Consider the following 24641-nt stretch of genomic DNA (forward strand, 5'->3'; position numbering starts at 1 on the left):
CCCTGACGCCAGGTGATGAGTGCTGGTCCACCCAGCCTGTGGGCAGTCTTGGTTGCCAGAGGGCAAAGTGTCACTTTTCACCTTCCAGAAGGTGTGACAGCTCAGATAGAACAGAAACAGATGATACTAGAGATCTCTACCTAGTCTGTGAAATTACACTAAGTTTTAATATGTGGTCTTTTTTAGTTGAGGGTTCCTTTAAACCACAAAACTGATATTCTTTTAGTATTTTTCCCCTTTGTCCTTCAAATAGTATACACAGTCACATACCTTTTCTTTAAAAAAAAAGCCATAAATCATTTTGCTGGTTTAAATTTTTTTTCAAAATAAACTTAAAAGTTCCTTACAATATTGGTATTGATAAGTTTGAATCTCTGGCTTTTCATCGTGTTTTTTAGCCCTTTAACTCCAGTTACCAAATAGCTTAAAAAAAAAAAAAAACCACCTTAAATTTCACTTGATTTCATTTAAATTTGTTTTTCTAATTACCGTGTAATTCACTTACAGTTCCACTGAAAATATACAATGGTTACATGTTTTTAGCTACAGAGTTGCCTACAATTAACTATGGCCAAGAGCAACTTAAGTCCTGTTTAATGGGTTTTTCATATTCTACTAGAATGAATAATAGTTGAAACTAATTTCCCTCCATCAGTTCTTTCTGTTGTATATGTGGAAATCCCAACTCAAGAATGATGATGAAAGTCTACATTCTCAAGTGTTCTCATATCCTGAATTTAGACTATGACTTACTAAGAAATGGGCTTCCCTGGTGGCTCAGAGGTTAAAGCGTCTGCCTCCAATGTGGGAGACCGGGGTTCGATCCCTGGGTTCCATCCCTGGGTCCGGAAGATCCCCTGAAGGAAATGGCAACCCACTCCAGTATTTTTGCCTGGAGAATCCCATGGACGGAGGAGCCTGGTAGGCTGCAGCCCATGGGGTCGCAAAGAGTTAGACACGACTGAGCAACTTCACTTTCTATTAAGAAATAGAACTTCCTTGGTGGCTCAGTAGTAAAGAATCCGCCTGCAATGCAAGAGACTCAGGATACTCAGGTTCTATCCCTGGGACCAGAAGGAGGAGGAAATGGCAATCCAATCCAGTATTCTTGCCTGAAAAATCCCATGGATTTGGGAATCTGGCATGCTACAGTCCACAGGGTTGCAAAAAGTCAGACACGACTGAGCACACACAAGTACCTTCTAAAGAAATAGTTCTCGGGCGGAAAAAATCCCCTTGGGGTGATTGAATAGTAACTGTCACCTCCCTTCTTTCCATTCAAGTTCCTTCTCCCAATTCTTTCCACCTTCAGTGTGCAAAATCCTAGCAAGGCTCAAAAAGAAAAAAAGGCTAAAGAAGGAAAATAATGCCACAATCTGAGAATCGTATTAAAAACCTGTTTCTACAAGAGTTAGCACGTGGCAATAGGTGCTAAATAACTTGAAAATGGAAACAGATCCATTGGGTTAGCAATGACTAAATTGAAATAACTTGAAATAACAATAGAAAACCTTTTTTGAGGGCTTCCGTGTGTTTGGTAATGCACTGAATGAATGATTGACATGGATTTATTTGGGCTCATTTTATTACTACAACAATTCTATTAGGCTGGAGCACTCAGTTAATTAAACAGTAATCTAGGTGTTGTAGCGAAGGTATTTTGTTGTTGCCCTTTGATCTGCAATCAGTTGACTTAAGGAAGATTATCTTTGATAATATTGGTTATCTAATTGGTTAAAGACCTTAAGAGCAAAAAATGGTTTCCCTAAGAAGAAATTCTGCCTCAAGGCTGTAGCATCAATTCTGCCTAATAGCCTGCCCTACAGATTTCAAACTCAAAACTATAGCAGCTACCTGAGTTTCCAGCTTGCTGGCCCACCATACAAACTTCCAGCTTGCCAACCGCCTTAATCACAAGAGCCAATTTCTTAAAATATTGTCATCTATCCATCTATTTGTCATCTATGTCCTACTGGTTCTGTTTTTCCTGGAGATAATACAGGTAGACATTTATTTCCCCCCATTTTAAAAATAGAGATGCTGGGGTTTGAGAATAATTTGCTGGTTAATAGGTGGTAAGCAGAACCTGAGCTTCAACACAGAACCTGATTCAAGAGCCCTTGAAAACAACCATCATACTTGTGATTAAGGAAAATGTTGCTGTCTGGAGGTGTCACTGGAGTCCTGGGCCCAATTTCTACTAATTTTTAAAGGGTCATTCAAGTACAGTGCATCTGCCTGGAGAATCAAATAGCCCAGAAGTTTAAATGAATCTGAACTGATGAACAGAGCATAAATCCATTCTTCTTAAGACACTGTGCCCCTCCAACCTCTCCACCTTACAACTCTTCACATGTACCTTTTTGCTGCCCAGTTATCCTAGCCAAGTTCTGTCTAGCACACTCAGGGTCCTGCTAGTAGAACATAGTCTCCTTAAAGAGACCGTTCTTTGGAAGATATCACAGGGAAACAGAACAGAGGGTATTCATTCAAGACCCCCTTCATCTCATGTCTAGCTGTTGTGGGCAAACAGCTGGAACTGCTCTAGTGACTGCCTGCCGCTGAAACCAGACGATGTTCTCAAGCTTCCAGACTGGCAATCACAATCCTGAAGCCAGATATGTTACACACGCACTCGTCACCACAGCCCAGCATTTCTGGGGGTCATTTTCCTGCAGAACTAAAATCACACATTCTTCAAATTATAGGTGAGTTTTAATTCCATGACTCATTAGGGTTGATTAATTTTTTTTTGATTAATTTTTAAAGCAATACTTTTAAACAAGCTGCTTCTAGTAAGTCAGACAGAAAAAGACAGTTATCATATGATAACAGTTATATGTAGAATCTAAAAAAAGATACAAATGAATGTATTGACAAACAAAAGCAGACTCAGAAAACAGACTTACAGGTTACCAAAGAGGAATGGTGGGATGGGGTGGGATAAATGAGTTTGGGACTAGCAGACGCAAACTACCATATATAAGATAGATAAACAACAAGGTCCTACTGTCTAGCACAGGGAACTCAGTATTCTGTAATAACCTATATGGGAAAAGAATCTGAGAAAGGATAAATACATGAATATGTATAAGTGAATCACTTTGCTGTACATCAGAAACTATTGCAACACTGTAAATTAACTATACTCCAATATAAAATGAAAACAACATTGTAGAGCAACTACAATAAAAATTAATAAAACAATAAGTAAAATAAAATTTAAAAATCTGACTTTAATCCAACAAGTGAAATGGAATTACCAATAAAAATTTTTACGTTAAAGAAAAAAACCCAGAAATAGATTCACAGACATAGAAAACAAATTCATGGTTACCAAAGGGGGAAGGAGGAGGAGGAATAAATTAGGAGTTTGGGATTAACAGATACACAGTACTACATATAAAACAAACAGTAAGGACCTACTGTATGGCCGGTATATATGTAAGATACATGCAGTATCTTACAATATCTTACAATAACTTATCCTATAATGGAAAAGAATCTTACAAAGCATATATACATATCCAGTTTACTGTACAACTGAAACTAACACAACATTGTAAATCAACTATACTTCCATTAAAATAAAATAATAAGGAGGCGTCTTCTGAGAAGACAGCTTTTGAACAGAAATGTCCAGCTGAGCAAAAAGTTCCAAATGGCCCAGATTGTAGGGGTTCAAAAAATTAGAGGATCTAAGGGAAGTGAGACAGGCTGAAAATAAATTTAACCTAAAATAAATTTAACTGCCTACTTACCAGGAACACAAGAACATTTACTTTTAGGGAAAGTCTAGGTTACACTGCTATGGAATCTGTGAATTCTCAAATGATAAAAGGGAAAAAGAGAGAGGCCCCTGATGAGTGTGGGTGGTGCAGCTGCGAGACAATGAGGTTTTCGAAAATGCCGCCATTTGTAAAATGAGTTTAAAATAATATTTTGACAAGACTTCACGCCTATAAAGGGTATTAATTAGTTTGGAATTTCCTGCAGTGTTTAGATGCTTTGTGTTCTGAACACACTGACTGATTAGTTAATCTGCAGCTGCTTCTGGGTGCTCAGCAATTTTTACTGTCTTGTTGCTAGGAGATGAGGACTTCCCCCGAAATCGCCAGTGATGGGTCCCTTGAAGAGCTGCTGGGCTCTGCCCTCTGGCCACAGTGCCACCAAGTGGTCAATCTGCAAAACGGTGGGACCAAGTTTTCCACTGTCTCTAAGCGATGGACATTAGTTTTGAGTAGGCTCCGGGAGTTGGTGATGGATAGGGAAGCCTAGCGTGCTGCAGTCCATGGGGTCGCAAAGAGTCAGACATAACTGAGCAACTGAACTGGACTGAATCACAGCTCTCTAAGGTTGGACCTAGTGGTAAAGAACCCACCTGCCAATGCAGGAAACGTTGATCCCTGGGTTGGGAAGATCCCCAGGAGGAGTGCATGGCAACCCACTCCAGTATTCTTGCCTGGAGAACCCCACAGACAGAGGAGCATAGCAGGCTACAGTCCATAGGGTCGCAGAGAGTCAGACATGACTAAAGCAACTTAGCACACAAAGGTCATCTCTGTTCCAGAGAATCAGCAGGTTCACTGAACAGTGGGCAATTGTTTATTCTCTTCATATTCTTCCCAACACAGTGAAGATTTTTTTCTCCAATGAACGCATCATGCCACAGCCAGCAGGATGGTGAATGTAAAGAATGTTGGACTGGTTGGCAGAAGGCATTGTAGTTTCCCCCTAATTTGATCTCTTTTGGACTTAATCTTCTCTTCTAAAAATCGGGGATTTGGGTTAGGTCTCCCAACGTCCCATTCCTTCTACTCTACAAGTCTAATTCTTTGCTTTTTTCATGTGTGGTTTTTGTAGAGGAGCATAACCTGGAAGCTGACTCTGGTCCAGAAGCTCTAACAGATCTTGCTTCTGTTGCTTCAAAGTGCATTTGGCAGGTGGCAGCAAGGCTGGAGGGGTGAAGGGAGGCACTGTGCCCACAGGAGAGGCAGAAGTGCCGACCTTATCTGGCAACTGACTCTGCTCCCCACGTGCTTGGTGGAGGCCCAGTGAGTAAATTGTCCTTGCTGAGAGCAGTGGCCCAGAGCTCCAGCCCTGGCTCCAGGCACCTTGGGGAAACCTGTGAGGGAAGGTCCACGGGAAAGCTGATGGACTCGCAGCAGCAGGCTGGCGGGTCTGCTGCTTTCACTGAAGATTAGAAAGAGAAACCTGAATCCTACCTAAAAGGCTGCAGCCCTGCCCCTTCCTCTGACAGTTTATGGGCACCTGGAATTGGCTCCAGGGAATTGCTCTCCTCGGAACCTTGCTCCCCATCATTAGCTTTTTTGAATTCCTGTTTCGAGGCCATATGAGTCCATATTCATGATGCACCTCATCATGTGCCTGGTAAGGAGACTGAAGTCGTTTTCTTATTCCCCACAATAGCCTGCCTCCCTGCGACTTAAACTCCGGTGCTTGGCAGGTAAATGAGTTATGGTGAATGTTGTTCTTGTATTGCTGAGTGCATGCATGCTAAGTTGCTTCATTTGTGTCCCACTCTGTGCGACTCTATGGACTGTAGCCCTCCAGGTTCCTCTGTCCATAGGATTCTCCAGGCAAGAATACTGGAGTGGGATGCCATGCCCTCCTCCAGGGGAAACTTCCCAGCCCAGGGCTCGAACCTCATCTCGTAAGTCTGCACTGGCAGGTGAGTTCTTTACCACTAGTGCCACCTGGGAAGCCCTTGTGTTGCTGGGATTTATGAAAATCTTTATTAATCTGTACATTACATCCAGTTTCCTCCAAATTCAGGATCAAGTGAGACAACAGGAATCCTAAATATTAAACTAAACTAAAAAAGTACAGTGAATTAACAACATGCTGAGAAAATATAGCTGAATTATCATAGGTCTTGAGACTTTAGAGCTCTTGCTTTTGTGATTTGATTAACTCTATTTGTTATTATTTGGGGGGATTTTTTTCTAAAAAACTGATCTCAATAAGACTTTGCATTAGATCCTCTCACTGAATTTCCACCCACTGGGGTAACTCACAGAACATTAAAGACAGAACAGAGTTTAGTAATCATCTAGTCATTTTCAGTTTAACCGAGACCAAAAATATATACATAAATAAAATTAAAGTAAATCAAATTTTATAGAATTTAACTTTTAAAAATAAATAAAAGTACTGCAGGGTCTCTTCTATTTTTTAACAACTATGAATCGAAAAAGTCAAGGGTCAAGTGACATCAAGCTCTGACTCACTTTGTCATTTTTGAGTATCATATGTGGAGAAGAAAGAAAAGGAAGAAAAAATACAAGGTATTCTTTTTATCTTTTGACCTGGTTGATTGAAGGCAGCACCTCCACCTGAACACATCAGCTCTATAATGTTTTGTGGATAGAATATTTTATTGTTCTCATTCTTTGCCCCCCAAAACCAAGCCCAATTGTGTCTTGTTTCCCTGTGTCTGTGAGACAGGAAATACCAGTTTGTTTCCAATCTCAGATGTTCAGCACCAGGAGCCCAGGAACCCAGCCACAGCCAAGGAAAAGGTGGGGGCCAGCTCACCAAATTTCTCGGCTCTCCTGTTAAGAACATCATGCTCTCCTAGACCTCAGATTCTCACCCAGGCAGCAGCTGTTAGGCCCACAGAGGTCTGGATCGGCTTGACTGCTCAAGTGTTCCCTCGAGAGACACCTGTCATGTCAAGGAAAGAGCCACAGACCTGCAGCTAGGGGATTGAGTGTGAAAACCAGTTCAGCCACACTCTGACTTAAGCAAGTCCCATAACGCTGAGGTCCGATTTCCTCACCTATAAAACAGAGATGGTCATAAGAACATCACAGGCTTTTTTAAGAGGATGACATGAGACAATGCAGGTAAAGTTGCTGAACTACTGATATTATTATTTGCAATTCTTGTTCACTAGGGTGTGAAAATGCACACCAATCTTGTCTGTAAACCTGTTATTGTTTAAACAAAGCATTTTTTAAATGTGCTCATCCTGGGTTTGAAATAATGGAAGACCCGGCAACCAGAAGAAAATCTTGAGTTACCTTGGCCAAAGAGGACTGTGAGCTTGGCGAGGGTATGATCATGGGTCCTGAGAGAGAGATGAGGGGCAGGAAGCACTGGCTGGAGAAATGGCCTCATGTCTACATGCTCAGGAGAAAGAAGAACCTGCTCCTTGCCCTTGCTGTCCCAGAGTCTGGGGGCAGCGCCAGGCAGCGGAAGGTGTCTGCCTGAGTGGCAGATCGCAGAGAAAAGGCATCTGCGTGACTCCCATTGGCATTTTCTGGGCTTTCCCAGCCAGGTTCCCTGCACATTGCTTGAATTTGACTCAGAAGGGAGGTAAGCATCCTAGACACAGCCTAGATGGGCCTGGATGTGAGGAAAACAGCACGGCAACTTCAAATGCTGCAAGGCATCATCAGCTGGTTTTAAGACAGAATGAGAATGAGAGACAGAAAGAGACAGAAATTAGGCCAACCAATAAGCTTTCTTTCCCTAAGCATCTTCATTAAAATTCAATCACAGAAGGCTACCCGGGCAAGTTCTAGTATATTCTAACATATGGAGTGCTCTCCATAACAGATCTGGACAGAAGGTAATATAAAAACATATAAAATATTAACACTTCCTAAATGTTGCTCAGTAGAAGAAATACAAGTCTCTGAAATGTGTCACACAGGAGATTTGATTTGGAACAGAAGCCTATAGTTAATAAAAATTCAGTAGGGAGGAGAAAAAGGAAACAATAAAATCAGGTTGAATCATCAATCAAAGACTGTTTATGCTTTTTGGACCTAATAGTAAATAAAAAGTCAGAAAGCATTCTTTTTTTTTTTTTTAATGCACATAACTAAAATAGTAAAGGGACTGTTGACCATAAATAAGCTCAAGGTGAAAAGCTACCTGTAAAACAGAAAGCAGCTAAATTAAAAAAGACAAAAACTAAAATCAATAGTGAGTGCATTCTACATAATAAAACATTTCCATCAGAAAATTGATTGAAAAAATACATAAATAGCTTGTTTTTATAGTTAAACTTTTAGCCTCTGGTGCATAATAATAATTGAAAGAATTCTGAGAAATCAGACAAAAGTATTTGGCGGATTTGAATTAATGGGCCAAGCAAGCTTTTTTTCCTTGGCTTCCCTGTCAAACGAATCATAGATTGAGTCTTTGGTTATAGTTTTGGCCGATGGAGGGATTTCTGAGATGCCGACATAGTTTTTTTTGGCCATCCTTGAACTGGTTGTGATAGTATAGGCGTTGCTTCGGTAACATTTCATCGAGGACATGCAGAAAGTCTCTTTCATGCCTCTCCTAAAATTGGCATTATAAATGGAATACAGAGTAGGTTTAGAGGCTGAGGAACTAAAGGATATCCACGTGATAGCAGTGAACACAAGGGAACTTTTCTTATAGTCTCGTTCATGGGGGTGCCACAGCTGAGCGACATGAAAAGGCAGCCAGGAGAGCAAAAATAGCAAATTTAAAATGAGGAACATCTTGATTGTTTTCACTTTTGTCCTTGGGACAATGTTCATGGTCCGCCTCACTGTTCGGCCATCAGTGCCGATTCTCCAAATGTATTTTATGACCTTCTGGTAAAATAAGATTATGAGGGTGCACGGGATCACAAAGCTCACCAAGAAATGGATGACAGTATAGGCGGTTCCCTCCCAAGAGGAGGGAAGGAAATAGTTGCAGTGGTTGTCCCAGCTGGAGCCATAGAAGAACAACACAGGGGTCACAAAGGTCGCCTCGAAGATCCAGGATGCGGCGATCATCTTCTTGGCTTTCTCTCTGGACACCTTGAAGCTCAGTGGGTAGACGATGGTGTAGAACCGGTCTATGCAGATGGACAGGAGCACGTAGATCTGGACACCCGGGGTGAGATACTGAAAGTAGCGCACGGCCCTGCACACGGCACTGCCCAGGGTCCAGCGGCCGGTGGAGAACTGCAGCAGGACAAAAGGCGTGCTGGCCACGCTGACCAGAAGGTCAGCGCATGCCAGGGAGACCACAAAGTAATTGGTGGTGGACTGAGTCCTCCTGCTGCGGTGGATGACCAGACACACCAGGGAATTGCCAAAGATAGAAAACAACCACAGGGCCCCGAAGAAGATGCTGGCTGTGGCCACTTCGCCAGGGTTCGGTCCATACTGTGGATCTGTCCTGTTGCTCCTCCAGCTGTGCTCTGGGGAGAGCTCCGTCAGGTCTTGGCTTGGCAGAGGGGCGGCCGTCTCTGCGCAGCTGTGGTTGTGAAGAGGCACCAGCAGTGTAGGAACAACCAAAGGTGGCTTGCTGTTATCCATTCTGTGAGCAAAAACCATATTCATTTTTCCCCTCTTAGTTCTGGATAAGAAAAGAAGAATGAGGCCTCCTGTTAAAACGGTGTTACAAGGATTGATTCCTAAGGCTAACAATGATTTAGGATGCTTAGGTCAACTGTCATTTGTCAAGGAGGACTTGTGCGTTGGTAGGAAAACATGACTACTACCCAGAAAAAGCTCTGGCCCTGTTTCTCTTTCATTTTAGGGCTGTTTCAGCTGAACCCAGCTCAGGGTCTTCCTGGCCTCCCCTCTCTCCTGACTTTCGTCAAATGTGGTGGAACGCACAGCAAGCCCCAGTCCTCACTGACCCTGTTCCCTTCATGTGCTGGGGATCGCAGAGGGGTAGGGATCTCAGATCTGGCTCACTTTTAGGGTTTACCCCCAAATGAAGAACTGCTGGAATTCTGGGAAGCATATGAGAAGTTCCTGAATGTCCTAACACTAAAGAAGTGAGGCTGCAAGGGAGGAAAACTTGGGCAGATGGAAACACAGACATCAGCTATGGAAATAGCTAACAGGAATCTGAATGCAGACTGGCTGGCTACTGGGAAGGACCTTGTCCTCACTTACTGCAGAATTCCCATTACAGAAGCATCGTGGAAGCACATGGAGCAAACGTAACACTTTGACGTGAGCCAGAAGTAGCTCCTCATTTAATGACACAAAAACAGCCTATTTTTCCCCAAAAGATGATGTGCCACCTATCGATGACATATTTGATGCTACTGTTACTGTTTCATAAAATGACACTGACTGGGAATGTACAAGATGTCTCCTAATGAATGTAAAACCAGGTTGCTAGAAACCTTATGGCATCCAGATGATTATAAGCAATCAACTCTAACTTTACCCAGACTTTATTTTAACTTTTTCTTACTAATATTCAGTTAGGGGAATAAAGTTACACTTTTTAACAGGGAAAAACACTGTATCATTGTGAGCCATTCAATTAAAATTGAGGTGACTTTGGCTGCAGTCAGATCTTTAAGGTTTAATTTGGTCTGAATCTAGCAAGCAGAAAGAGAAAGCACAGCAACTGAATCCATAATAACAAGGGCCGGGACACAGGGAGGGCGCCCCAGCAACAGGCTCTGCCTCTTGCCCTTCTTGGGGGCGGCTGTCACTACACCTCACAAAGAAATGTCTCTGTGGGGTCAAAGGACAGTTCCTAATGACCCATTTTTCCTTGAAGGATATTTGCAGTGATTTGTGGTAGGGAGAGGATGTTAATATATATTGTCCTCACCAAGAAACCCCATTCAACAAAAGTCTGGCGCTCAGGGTGATGTACAAATGGCCAGGTTCATGTTCCCTTCAAGGCTTTTTTGTCCATGAAGCAGCCCTACTAAATTTCTTAAAGAGAAACATAAGGTAATTAGCCATTTTAATAACTAAAAGACCTTTAAGCATGCCTGGCTGGTTGATAGTAAGTTGTAAGACTAGCAACCACACTTCCCATATAAAAAATTAGGACACAGTCTGAAATCAGGACATAAGATCTAAAATTAGCACTGTCCTTGAAAATCTGTAATGCATGTGTGTCATCCTTACAAAATCAAAATCATCTCCACCTTTATGTGTACAAAACCTACAACATTGAAAAAAGAAAAAAAACCTAAATTTTTTTTTAAAGATTTAAAGTTTAAAAGGACTGATGTTGAAGCTGAAACTCCAATACTTTGGCCACCTGATAGGAAGAACTGACTCTTTGGAAAAGACCCTGATGCTGGGAAAGATTGAAGGCAGGAGGAGAAGGGGATGACAGAGGATGAGATGGTTGGATGGCATCACCGACTCAATGGGCATGAGTTTGAATAAACTCCGGGAGTTGGTGATGGACAGGGAAGCCTGGCATGCTGCAGTCCAGGGGGTTGCAGAGAGTCGGACACGACTGAGTGATTGAACTGAACTTAAAGCTTAAAAATACAAGAGACAAGCAACATTCCCAGAGAGAAAGAGCTGTTCTAAATTTGTGGGGGAATGCCTGTGGCCTAAATAAAACAGGAGCTGGTGGCACGGGCATTTTCCGTAGCTCCACACACACTTTGAAGCCTCTGAACTTCCTTCTGCTTCTTCCTTCCTCTCATAGCAAAACTCTGCAGATGAAACTCAAAATCACCACCACCACCACCACCACTGATGTGCTATGGGGGCCTTCTTCTATCCCTTCCTCCTGCAGCTTTTTTTTTTTTTTTTTTCCTCCTGCAGCTTTATAACGAGTGTGTCCGACCCCCTCTGCCCCCACCCCCCCACACACACATACCCTCCTGGAAACGGGACAAGGGGACTTCCCTTGTGATCCAGTGGTTAAGACTCCACACTTCCACTGCAGGGGAGGCATATTTGATCCCCCATCAGGGAACTAACATCCCACATGCTGTGGGGTGTGGCCAAATAAGAAAAAGAAATGGGACAAGACAGCCTGAGGAGTTGTTGAGTCTAGGTCTCACCTGATTGATGGCATGACTTTTCTGACTGGACCTAAAGTGCTGCATCTCTGTGTACTCATTCAGTATACCAAGAAACTATGCTGAGTGCTAGGAAAACCAATGAAAAGTAAGGCCAGTAAAAGGGTAAATGTATAAATAAGCTGTCTGCCATATTATAACTAAATTTTATAATAATTATAATTGACAGATAAGGAGCTAAGTGCCAGAGAAAGACAGGGACCCAACTTTGCTTGGAAAAGGGAAGAAAAGGGAAGACTTCACAAAGGAGACCAAGGTGTGAGCCGGGGACCTGGAGGATAAAGGTCCCTTCTTCAGGAAGACAAGGGTTTAAAAAAGAACAACAACAAAAACGTCCCAAACATTCCAAGGGAGAGACAGCATGTGGAATAACTTGGGGGTCATCCTTCTCGGGTTGACCTTTGGGGGCCTCTTCCCCTTCAGTTCAGTTCCATTCAGTCGGTTAGTTGTGTCCGACTCTTTGCGACCCCATGAACTGCAGCACGCCAGGCCTCCCTGTCCATCACCAACTCCCGGAGTCCACCCAAATCCATATCCGTTGAGTTGGTGATGCCGTCCAGCCATCTCATCCTCTGTTGTCCCCTTCTCCTCCTGCCCTCAATCTTTCCCAGCATCAGGGTCTTTTCCAATGAATCAGCTCTTTGCATCAGGTGGCCAGAGTACTGGAGTTTCAGCTTCAACATCAGTCCTTCCAATGAACACCCAAGACTGATCTCCTCTAGAATGGACTGGTTGGATCTCCTTGCAGTCCAAGAGACTCTTAGAGGTATAGTTTTCTGCAGACCATACTGCCCAGACCATACAGTCTCTAAATGCCCTACAATCAAACTGACCTACATTTTTCCTGTGGTTACAATGAGAGGTTACATTTTCCACATTCATGAGCTGAAATGTAGTCACCCGGTGGGTAAGAATATTAACATATGCAGAATGGCTGTGGATCCCTCTTTCATAGGGCATTTTGTTACTCCTTTTCCTGGTTTGTTTTGCTTTAGAGCCAAGCTGGATGTTCCCAGGGAGCTTTACAAAATGCTGATGCTAGGGTCCTTCCCTAGGGATTCGGATTTAACTGCTCTGGGGTGCAGCCTGGGCATCACGAGGTTTCAAGAGTTCCCCAGGTGATCCCAATGTGCAGCCCGGATTAACAATCACTGCTTTAGAATTGCTTCCACATTTCTGTCTTCTCCCATTAACTATGGGGTCCTGGGAAAAGGGCATTATTCTTTGTTCATGCTCCACAGCTTCCACTGAAGTTCTTTACATTAATAATAGCTTATTAGCTATTGAATGAATTGACTCCATAAAGACAGAGAGCTGAAATACAGGCCTCCTACTCTAGGTGGCTCTGCTAGGAGAATTACAAGCAGAGATACAGAATCCCTGTGTGTTCTCCCTGAGCTGGAATGCTGGTGGCCATGGTGACAGGGCAACATGGCTCCTGAAGAGAGCAGGGCAGGTGAAACAAGTCACCCAGGTCAGCTCTCATTTAAGGGCGAGCAAAGGCAGTTTAGGTGACCTCAGACAGCCTCCTGTACCAACTCGCAGAAAACATGGTCTGCCATATTATAACCAAATTCTAGAACGCTAAAGTAAATGTTAAGAAAGCTCTCCCCTGCTCCATTAATTTGGAAATAAATATATCTTTAAGGGAGTATTTCTGAAATACAGGGGCTACATAATTAGTAGTTGTGTCTGGGTCATCCATATTCAGTAGTTTTAGCAAGGAAAGCCTTCTTCACCTCTTTCCAGCTCATCCTGTCTCTTCCCAACCAGCCCTGAGATTACCACATGACACACCCGATTCAGTTGAGATTGAGGGCCCCTATTAATATATATCTTTATATTATCTAAGACAGGAATTATTCATCTGTTGGGCTCAAAGAGATGTGTTTTAATATACAGGTGGGGAAAATGGTGGATGATCTGACATGGTATAGAGCTAGGGAGTGAACGACCTTTGTAATGATGGGACCTTGTGTCTATATATAAAATGATATGTCTGTCACTTCATATTGTAATTTTTATTTTGAGTACTATCTCCCCCCGTTGGGTTATGAATTCCGTAAGGACGGGGATTGTGTCTTTATTTCTATATCCCTGTAGCACATAGATATTAATAAAGGTTTACTGAATAAATGGGTAGATATGTTAAGAAAAATTATCCATTATTTGAAAATAAGGCACAGAGAGCATAGCATAATTTTTTAATATCATGCTAGGAGACTGTTACATGGGCTTCCCCAAGGATTATTTAATTCTCTGGAAGAATGTATCTGTTCTTGATTTTGCTATTTACAATATGACTAGCACCCAGACATTACATGTAAACATGCAAATTTGTTTAGGAGAAAAAATAACCCCAAAGGTTATATAGATTTATTGCCCTGTAGGACAATAACCAGTTTTGTGCCTCCTAGCAATTTTATGCTCACATTATTTAAAGAAACAAACAAATAGCACCCCCCCCAAATCCCTAGAAATATCCATTTATTCAAATGCTCTTAGAAGCAACCTTATTATCTCATCGGTTCCTTCAGTAATAAGTTAATGATTTTTTACATTATGTTCATTTCTATGCTTGAATGAGAATCATGATGAATAACAACCATAACTAACCTTTGGAAAACTGTATTTTGATGGGCATATGAATGATTAGATACTAATCAGAGGACTACAAAAAAGAATCAGAGGGGCACAGACGATAAACTTCACAGTTTGCCAGAGGCTATTCCCAGATAAGTGTATCAATGCTGGGTAGGTTTCTTCCAGACTCAGAAAACCCTAACAACTGATTTATTTTTCCCTCCTGAAATTATACAGATTCAGAGATATTCCCATAATACAGGAAGACTATGGCAAATTAGAATTTTATGTTAAATTTACATATGATTTGGTTGGGGAAAAAATGAATGGAAACATTTTCTGTAGAATGAGAAGTGTCTGCTGCACCTAAGCAGACACACAGCCTGTGGTTAATGAGTAGTGAGATTAACTGCAATGAAGACAGGAGTTATAGTAGCATCAATACCACCAAGAGTTAGTACTTTTTTTGTGTGTGTGCTTATTATCTGTCAGGTACTTCATATGCAGAGCCCTTCCAGAGAAAGAGGTAATGTTATCAGCCCTATTTTTCAAATGAAAAAACTGAAGTTCTTCCCCAAGGTCATACAATTGGAAAGTGGTCACCCAAGACTGCCTTGCTCCAAAGCCCATGATTTTAACCACCACTGGCACTTCATGTCCCAGAGGAGCCACAGTGGGCTGGATCTAAATTTGGAGGGTCAAACTGGCTGTACACAGACTTCTCAATCAAACACGAATATAAAATTCCCCCACAGACTCTTGCAACCCACAGATACATCTGTTCAATATGCTAGCTCAGAAATATGTGACACAGTGAACATTTGGGGGGAAAAAAATCACTCCCACTATATACTGCAGGGAGGCTTAGCATCAAAAGTGCAGTAGTCATGCTGGTCTGGAAACACAGCCTTTCTTCATAATAAAGAATGTGAAAGTGTTGAAAATTCATTATCAGATGACTGACTGCTGCCTTTCAAAGGTAGAATGAAAGCAGAACTCAGTTTGAATCGAAGTGTAGAAAAAGTCTGAACAATTCAGTATCACCCCAAGTAGGAAATTCTCTTTTAAATTTTAATTGTTGTAATTTAAGAAATATGATGGTGCCTTAAACCTTTCACTGTTTTGTAGGCTTGATTTGCCTACATATAAGATTGGAACAGAGGTGGGCTGGGACTAGCTTGCATGGGGCTCCTCAGAGCACATTCCTTCCCAATTCCAAGCTCAATAACATCATGTTGGCATCATGAATCAGCCAAGGTAGGAACAGTGGCACCATGAGACTGACAACAACCACAAATAGCCAGTAGTTATCCGCCCACCAGTTCCAGTAGGGCAGTTCACAGACCAACCTATCCAAAAGTCCTGAACTTACACATCCCTGAATTTACAAATGGCTAAGGAGGTCACATGGGTTCTTTGGAACCTTCCTTAGCTCCTATCTCGCTTCCTGGCTCTGAGCTATGGCTCTGGTGTGGACACTGAGCTAAGCACTTCATAGAACCACATAAGGCCCAGGTAGCCACCAGCATGACTGTGGTGGGGGAACAGGAAAACCAGAAAGAGAAGACATGTTCTCATAATGTGCCACACAGACAGGGTTGCCAGATGAAACACAGGAATCCCAGTTAAGCATGAATTTCAGATTAATAACAGATAACTTTTTAACATAACTATGTCCCGTCCTATATTTTTATTACCTAAATCTGACACACCTACACACCTAGAACATAATCTTCTGCTGAGAGACACTTATTTTTCAGCTCACAATATAGGATTATTGCAAAGTGGTTATGTGCACAGGCTTTGAAGCAGACTGAAGTAGGAGTACTATCTCTGTCACTCACTATCTAGTTGTGTGACCCAAAACAAGTTATCTAACCCTCTTGATTCCAGTGTTCTCATCTGTAAAATGAGAATCTGTTCAGTTGTGTTTTTGTGATCCCATGGGCTGTAGCCCACCAGTTTTCTCTGTCAATGGAATTTTCCAGGCAATAATACTGGAGTGGGTTGCCATTTCCTACTCCAGGGGATCTTCCCAACCCAGGGATTGAACCTGCATCTCTTGCATTTCCTGCATTGGCCAGTGGATTCTTTACCACTGCACCACCTGGGAAGTCCAGAAAATGAGAATAATTAGTCCCTATTTCATTTGATTATTATGAGGATTACATGAGATTATATATGCTCAGGAGTTAAATGAGTTATCACAAGTCAATCTGTCTGGTACGAGACCCTCAGTAAGTGCTATCCTACTATAGTTCTAAAACACACCTAGCTTGGTGTCTGACATGTAGCAAGTGCTGAAAATATTACCACTACTTTTAGCCCATAAAAGTCTTCTAAGCCATATGACAAGCAAATTTTATTAACCACAGCATACATCACAACTTAGAGTCATATTACTAACATTGGTCACATAATTTAGCATTGTTAAGGATGAATGGCTTTTGTCAAGGGCCTAAATACCTCATCATTGACAGCACCACTTTTAAGGGGGAAGTCACTGAGGTCCAAATAAACATAACCTTTCTCCAAGTTTCTTCAAGTTGGGGACTTTTGTGTGTGTGTGTGTGACATATTTGCCAGATGAAGGCTTCCCTGGTGGCTCAGAGGGTAAAGCATCTGCCTGCAATGTGGGAGACCTGGGTTCAGTCCCTAGATCGGGAAGATCCCCTGGAGAAGGAAATGGCAACCCACTCCAGTATTCTTGCCTGGAGAATCCCATGGACAGAAACAGCCTGGTAGGCTACAATCCACAGGGTCACAAAAAGTTGGACACGACTGAGCGACTTCACTTTCTTCTTGTCAGATGAAACTTTTTCCTATACCCTGAACCAAAATATGTATTGATAATATAACTGGATTGACTGTGTCTTTCTCAAAAGCAAAGAGACTCTATCCTACTTAAATTATTTCCTTTAGGTAATTCTGAATAATTGCAAAAGAACCTCATAATTCCAGTGAAAATTAAGTTTCTTCTTCACCATCTGAGACTCCTGGCATTGTGATTTATAAGCTTGAAATTTTCCCTAGTGCCCTTCTCTCTTTCCTCTGGTTATATAATATATACAAGTATTTCTCCATAATATTTCCAGGTCTGTGCCTTTCAATATGTCTCCCAACTGAGATCAAGCAGTTTCCTGAGATCAGATGTGGCACATTTTCTCTTTGTTTGAATACTGGTTCTGCTTTCAAGGAGAACATGATTTTTTTTGAACAGGGAAGGGTTTTCAAAAAAAGCCTCTTCTAACATCACAAATGCAGGAGACCTGGGTTTGATTCCTGGGTTGGCAAGATCCCATGGAGGAGGGCATGGCAACCCACTCCAGTGTTCTTGCCTGGAGAATCCCAGGGACAGAGGAGTCTGGTGGGCTACAGTCCATAGGGTTGCAAAGAGTCGGACACGACTGAGCGACTAAGCACACACACCACATCACAAAATATCCCAAAATAATGACATTGCTGGTGAGAAATTCTAGATATCTAGATTTAAGGAACTATATTCTTCTTTTGGAGAAGGAAATGGCAACCCACTCCAGTATTCTTGCCTGGAAAATCCCATGGACAGAGGAGCCTGGTGGGCTATAGTTCATGTGGTTGCAAGAGTCGGATACGGCTTAGCAACTAAACCACTACCACCACCATTCTTCTTTTATCACCTTTACCTTTTTTTGTTTTCCACATAAATCTGAAAATATTAGAAATAAACAGAGTCAGCATCCTTGGTGTGACTTCCAGGAATCAGGAGGGCTTCCATCCCCTCTGCTTCTCTCACCATTAGAGCATCATTCTTTTAGGGTCAAAGTCCCATTTTAGTATACATGCTGCTGAAGTGAGCACCAAAGTTCCATTTAAAATGTAAATGCTTCTTAAAGAGTAAATTTTAAAACACATTATCAGTAGAACAGTGGTGATATCTGAGACCCCTTCTATCTTGGAGAGCTATGATCTTAGTGAAAATGAAAACAGAAGAGATGCCAAAAGCAAACACCATAAGGAACAGTCAGGATCTAGAGAGAATGAAGATGGGGTGTTATATTGTGGGAAGGGATGGATGGAGGGTGAAAGATTGAAGCTGAAGAAGATAAACTTCACCGACTTGACAGTTTTGTGTAGGTATGGGTGGCAATGGAGAGATACTTGACCCAAAGAAGTCCAACAGAAAGGAGCCCAGGCTTCACCCACATGGAAGTTTATGTTGATCACAAGTGGCAATCCTCCCCAAACTCCCTGTAGACCTAGCTGCAGGAGGAAATGTTAGGTCACACCAGCTCCTCTTTGGGGGAATGTATAAAGGACACGATCCAGTATTTCCCATCCCGACTGCCACTCGGTAGGGATCTATGTGGAAGCTTGGATAACACTTCCTGTCTCTCCACTGCTCTCACAGTCTGTGGTCAGATAAAATGCGAAAGAAACCAAGGGCAATAAACGTCACCCTATGAAATGACCACTTTGTTATGACAGTAATATACACAGCAGCCCTCAATCACACGTTTATCCAATAATTTTTATAATCTGTGAGGAGCCAGGATCGGGCTAATTGCTGGAGATACAGAAGTAAACTAGAGCTCTCGCTCTCCTCTAGTGGGAGAAACAATATTACATAGCTAAATAAGAAAAAGTACACAATTAATAAATGCTTAGTGCCGTGGAGAAAAATAAAGCAGAATGAAGGTCCAGATTGGGCAGGAAAGGGATGGCAAGTGGGTGGTTGGCTGGTTACCTAGTGGTCATTCCCAACACCTCACCTGCCTTCCTGTCTCCAGAGGCTGACAAGGAAAAATAATCACCTCCCACCAACCCTTGCAGCTAGCAGTGGTCATATCAACATCATCATCTCTGGCCACTGAGACAAAAGTAAGCCTCCTTGTAGGGTGCTGGGAGGCCCGTGAAAAAATCTTTCTTAATAAAATGAAAAGGGCATGTCGGGAGTGTTCTTTCTTAAGAGCCTGACTATCCCTCACTTTCTGCCTTTGTAAACTGCCACATAATGATATCAGTGCAATTGGTGGTATCTTATGGGGTCAAGGGAAGTCCTAAGATTCTCAAAGACACCACCCAGTGCTCTGACACTATGGAGCTGCCAGAACACCTGCCTTCAGACTACTTATTAAGTAGTCCTTGACGTCTTAAGCCCTTTTGAGTTTTCTGTTCAGTTCAGTTCCGTCGCTCAGTCATGTCTGACTCTTTGCGACCCCATGAACCGCAGCATGCCAGGCCTCCCTGTCCATCACCAACTCCCGGAGTTTACCCAAACTCATGTCCATTGAGTTGGTGATGCCACCTAACCATCTCATCCTCTGTTGTCCCCTTCTTCTCCTGCCTTTAATCTTTCCCAACATCAGGGTCTTTTCAAATGAGTCAGCTCTTCACATCAGGTGGCCAAAATATTGGACTTTCAGCTTCAACATCAGTCCTTCCAATGAACACCCAGGACTGATCTCCTTTAGGTTGGATCTCCTTGCAGTCCAAGCGATTCTAGTTTTCTATTTTTTGCCTCTAAATGCAGGGTCTTATTTCAGATAGTCATCAGAGAAGGATTCTCTGAAATGATACTAGAGCTAAAACCCCATTTACAGGAAGTCAGCCATGTGGAAATCAGAATGCATTCTAGGCAGAAGGAACAATGAGTCCAAAGGTCCTGGGGCAGGAACAAGCTTGTTATGTGGCTAGAGTATATGAATGTGGAAGAAAATGGTGGTGGTGGTGGTTTAGTTGCTAAGTTGTGTCCAACTCTTACAATCCCATGGACTGTAGCCTGTCAGGCTCCTCTGTCCTTGGGATTCTCCAGACAAGAATACTGGAGTGGGTTGCCATTTCCTTTTCCAGGGGATCTTCCCGACCCAGGAATCAAACCCAGGTCTCCTGCATTGCAGGCAGATGATTTACCAACTGAGCTATGTGCTTCACATAGCTCAAAAGAGAAAATGGTACCTGATATAATCAGAAATGTAGGCAGGGATCAGGTCACATATAGCACTGTAGGGCACAGGTGTTATTCTTATTGCAGTGAAATCCATTGCGGGCTTTAAGCAATGGACGAATATGAGTATTACCTGATTTGTGTTTTAAAAATACAACTTTAGTTGCTATATGGGTGGCTGAGAGTAGACGAGGAGAGAACAGTTAAGAGGCTCTTAACAATTACCCAGGTACATGATGACCAGGGCGGTAGCAGTGTAAGTGGAAAAAGTAGATGGATATTGAAAACATATTGGATAAAGAGCCACCAAGATTTGCTGATGTGTGACGGGGTAGGGGATGGAGATGATTCCTAAATTTGAGGACCTGAGATGCAGAAAGAAAAAGTCTGAGGAACTGGAAATCAGCAATTCTATTTTGGCTGAATTAAATTCCTATTGGATATTCAAGCAGAGCTATCCAGGTGGCACCTGGACATATAAGTTTGGAGAAATGTCTCTTCAGATTCTTTGCCCATCTTTATTCATTCATTCATCATTCCATAAACATATTGTAAGATCATACAATGTGCCAGAACGTACTTTGCTAAGAACTGGATATACAGTGGCAAGCAAAACTGTGTCCCTACCCTCATGAAGGTCATAGTCTAATTAGTTGTGGAGGGGTGGAGAGAAGAGTAAGAAATAAGCACAAATAAAGACAGTAAGTTGTGGGCTTCCCTGGTGGTCCAGTGGTTAAGCATCCATCTGCCAGCGCAGGAGACATAAGAGACTCAGGTTCGATCCCTGGGTCGGGGAGATCCCCTGGAGGAGGGCACATTAACCCACTCCAGTATTCTTGCCTGAAGAATCCCATGGACAGAGGAGCCTGGCAGATTATAGTCCACAGGATTGCAAAGAGTCGGACATGATTGAAACAACTTAGCACGCATGCGCGGGAAGATCCCATGTGCCGCTAGGCAGCTAAGCACGCATGCGCGGGAAGATCCCATGTGCCGCTAGGCAGCTAAGCACGCATGCGCGGGAAGATCCCATGTGCCGCTAGGCAGCTAAGCTCGTGCACTGTAACTGCTGAGCCCACGCGCTACATCTATTGCCGCCCGCGCTCCCCAACCAGAGAAACCACTGCAGTGAGAAGCCCGCGCTTCCCAACCAGAGAAACCACTGCAATGAGAAGCCCACGCGCCCCAACCAGAGAAACCACTGCAATGAGAAGCCCGCACTCCCCAACCAGAGAAACCACTGCAATGAGAAGCCCGCGCGCCCCAACCAGAGAGCAGCCCCCACCCTCGAAGCCTAGAGAAAGATAGCAATGAAAACCCAGCACACCCCCCCCCCAAAAGACAGTGAGTTGTTATAAGTTGTATGAAAGAAAAGAGCTATTGTAAGAGCTTGGCAGGAGGCCCCTTTCTTGGGCTTCAAGACTTGGGGAAGCTATGGAGGCAGGAGAAGCAGAGACAGAGGCCAGGGTCCTCTACAGTAGACTCGCCAGGACTCCTGCTGCAGACAGAACACAGGCCAAGGAAATCCGGTCACCACTGGATCCCCAGCTTCCTTCCAGATCCCGAACAATGTTTCAGGCTCCTTGGGGCCTGGCCTTAGGACTGCTCTTGTGACAGGCTGTTGTTGTTAAGGTGACTCAGAATTCTTTGCCCCATCACATGGGGGCAGGGAAGACAGAAAGGAGTAAGCGGGGCCTGGAGGGGCAGAGTACTTCCAGGCACTTCCTTTCATTCTGGTGCCACAAAGGGGCTCCACATTCTCCCTCCCCACTCCCCATTATGTGCCCATCAGGTGCTCTGCGACCAAAGAGAGGTAAGGAATCATGGAGGAGAGAGGTCTGACACCCCTCTGAAGGTCACTGCTCCGCGAGGTCAGTGGCTGCCTGTTGGTAAGTGCAACCTGAAGACCCCTCTGCCTGGTAAAGTGACAGGGTAAGTCACTGAGGCACTGATGTGTGTGCACTGTGCTCCTTGCTGGGACTTTTTTCCTGCCCTCTGCTGAGAATGAACCCAGGCCTAAGCACTGTCTTGTCTTAGAGGAGAGTTCCCTCACCAGGCCTGAGACAAGACTGCTTCCTTGGCTTTTGTTTTCTGGATGCTGGTTGGTGGCGGGGGGGTGGGGGGGGGGCGTGGAATTTCTGTATTTCTGTACAGGGGAGGAGGGAGATACTAGGACCTCTGAACCAAGAGTGTGGCTGTGCCCCCTGGAGTCCTGCAAAGGGGAGTCCTGGATGAGCACAAGGGATCTTTTGAGGATGATGAAAAGGTTGTGAAATTGGATTATGTGATGGTTGTACAACTCTGTAAATGTTAACAAAAATCACTGAATTGTACCCTTAAAACAAGTGAACTTTATGGCATGTAAATAAGGCAATTAAAAAGAAAAGGCAGGCCTGGGACCCTTGACTCACTTCCTCACTGTGCTCCAGGTAAGGGACAGGTGGTGATGGAGGTTTGCAGGTAGAGAGGTGGGTCCAAGGAATGGAGTTCCCCAGCTGGAAAAGAGGCCACTGCTCCAGGTCAGGGGTGGGGTGGGTTAGGGTTATACTGATGCAGCAGCTTCACCAGCCTTCAAGCACACACAACAATTCAGGCCATAATTACATCTCTGCTATAATCAGAGGGGATCCAAGACTAGAGGGGCCACCTTTTCTTTTTGTAGTGTCTAAGAGCCCCGAGTCCTAAAAAGAGGATGAGAATCCTAGGAATGTTTGTCACCAACTTTCCCATTGTCCTGGTAGGATGGAGCCTTGCCATTATTTAAAGGAAATAACATGTACAGTCCACAGGGTCACACAGAGTTGGAAACAATTGATGCGACTTAGCACACACTCAGACGACATGAATAATAGGCAGAATGCCACATCCCCGCCCAAGACGTCCATACCTCCATCCCTGTGAATATGTTACACTAAATAGCAAAAGGAACTCTACATAGACAATTATGGTTATGCAACTAAAAATGGGAAGATGATCTTGAATTAGCCAGGGGGGCCCAAAGTAATGAACCCTTTCAGAGACAGAACTTTCTCGGCTGATGGCAGAGAGCTACAACAGAAGCCAGAGACAGATTCCAAGAGTGAGAAGGAACTGATACGCTGTTCTGGCTGAGGTGGAGGGACCCACATACAAGAACCAGGGGGAGGCCTTGGGGAGCTACGGGTGGCCCCCAGCTGACAGTCATCAAGGAAACACGCCCTTAGTCCTACAAGGACGAGGCACAGGATTCTACCAACCACAGATAGGAGCTTGGAAGGGGAATCAGCCCTGGAGCCTCTACAAAGAGTGCTGTCCTGTCAACACCTTGAAGCCTTGTGAGACTCTAAGCGGAGAAACCAGCCAAGCCCACCCAGACTTCTGATCTGCAGAACTGTGACCTAATCAATGGCTGCGATTATGTTGGCCAAATTTGTGTTCGTTTGTGACAGCAGCAACAGAAACATTCAATATAGATTTGTTATAAAACCGAGTATGAACACTGAAACTCATACCAGCCATTCTATCACCTTCCACTTCCCTACCAGGATCTAGGATATCAGAAACCCCCAAAAGCTTGAAGAATGTAGTACTTTCTACTTCACCTTTAATGTCAGACTGTAGGCTGAGAAACCCAAGTTGTAATTCTGATTATAAGCACTGAACAGCAAATCAAGAGACCCAGGTCTTATTTTTATATCAGTGTAAGGACCTCAAGTAAATTAATCTCCCTGAATCTGTTTCCACGTCTGCAACAAAAATGAGTTGGTCCAGATGATTTCTTTTTTTTTTTTTTTAAAGGTCATGTTCGCTATAGGAACTAACACTGACGGGCAGACATCATAATGAGCAACACACACTCATTTAGCTTATAAGCCACCACTCTCAGCTGGTGGAGAGCTCCTCCTCAAAGTGCACTTTGATGGGAGGAGAGGGAAGCTGCTAAGGGATGCTGGGGTCCAGCCCAAGGTCACTAGTCTCGTCTCCAAAGGAGAGATGAGTTGTACTGAGGGGCCAGCCAAGCCCCACTCAGTAGTTACCCTGGATGTGCCAACAATCTCCTAATGAAGACTCCTCACAAGAAGTGGTCTGGTTTAGGAAAACCTGCCGCTTGTATTTGCTTCCCATCCCAGGTAACACCAGACTTCTTGGGGAGGAGAAATACTTGCTAGAAACCCTGACTGTCCTCTACCAATTTTTCACACCTCTGTTCCTAGAATGAGATCTTTCAAGTTTTGAAGAAAATAATTTGGCCACGGAGTCTGCACCTCAGTAAACTCAGTTTATTACAACAAACATTTTTTGAACAGCTGCTGTGTGCTCGTTGAATTCAAGTTTGGGAGGGAAATGTTCAAT

The 24641-nt window shown here is 43.4% G+C and overlaps 1 protein-coding gene across 5 annotated transcripts in view; it reads right to left on the reverse strand.

Moving 5' to 3' along the window:
• Positions 1 to 6248: 6248 nt before the first annotated feature.
• The window catches only part of GPR19 (G protein-coupled receptor 19), a 38991-nt gene continuing 20598 nt past the window's right edge, over positions 6249 to 24641 (reverse strand). For all 5 annotated transcript variants that reach the window (XM_043882420.1, XM_043882419.1, XM_043882418.1 and 2 more), the window contains exon 4: positions 6249 to 9354. In XM_043882420.1, coding sequence (XP_043738355.1) covers positions 8085 to 9338 — 1254 coding nt within the window. In that variant the 5' untranslated portion in view covers positions 9339 to 9354 and the 3' untranslated portion in view covers positions 6249 to 8084. The remainder of the gene's footprint in view (positions 9355 to 24641) is intronic.

Source organism: Cervus elaphus, chromosome 22 (genome assembly GCF_910594005.1).
Source record: "Cervus elaphus chromosome 22, mCerEla1.1, whole genome shotgun sequence".
Lineage (NCBI taxonomy): Eukaryota > Metazoa > Chordata > Mammalia > Artiodactyla > Cervidae > Cervus > Cervus elaphus.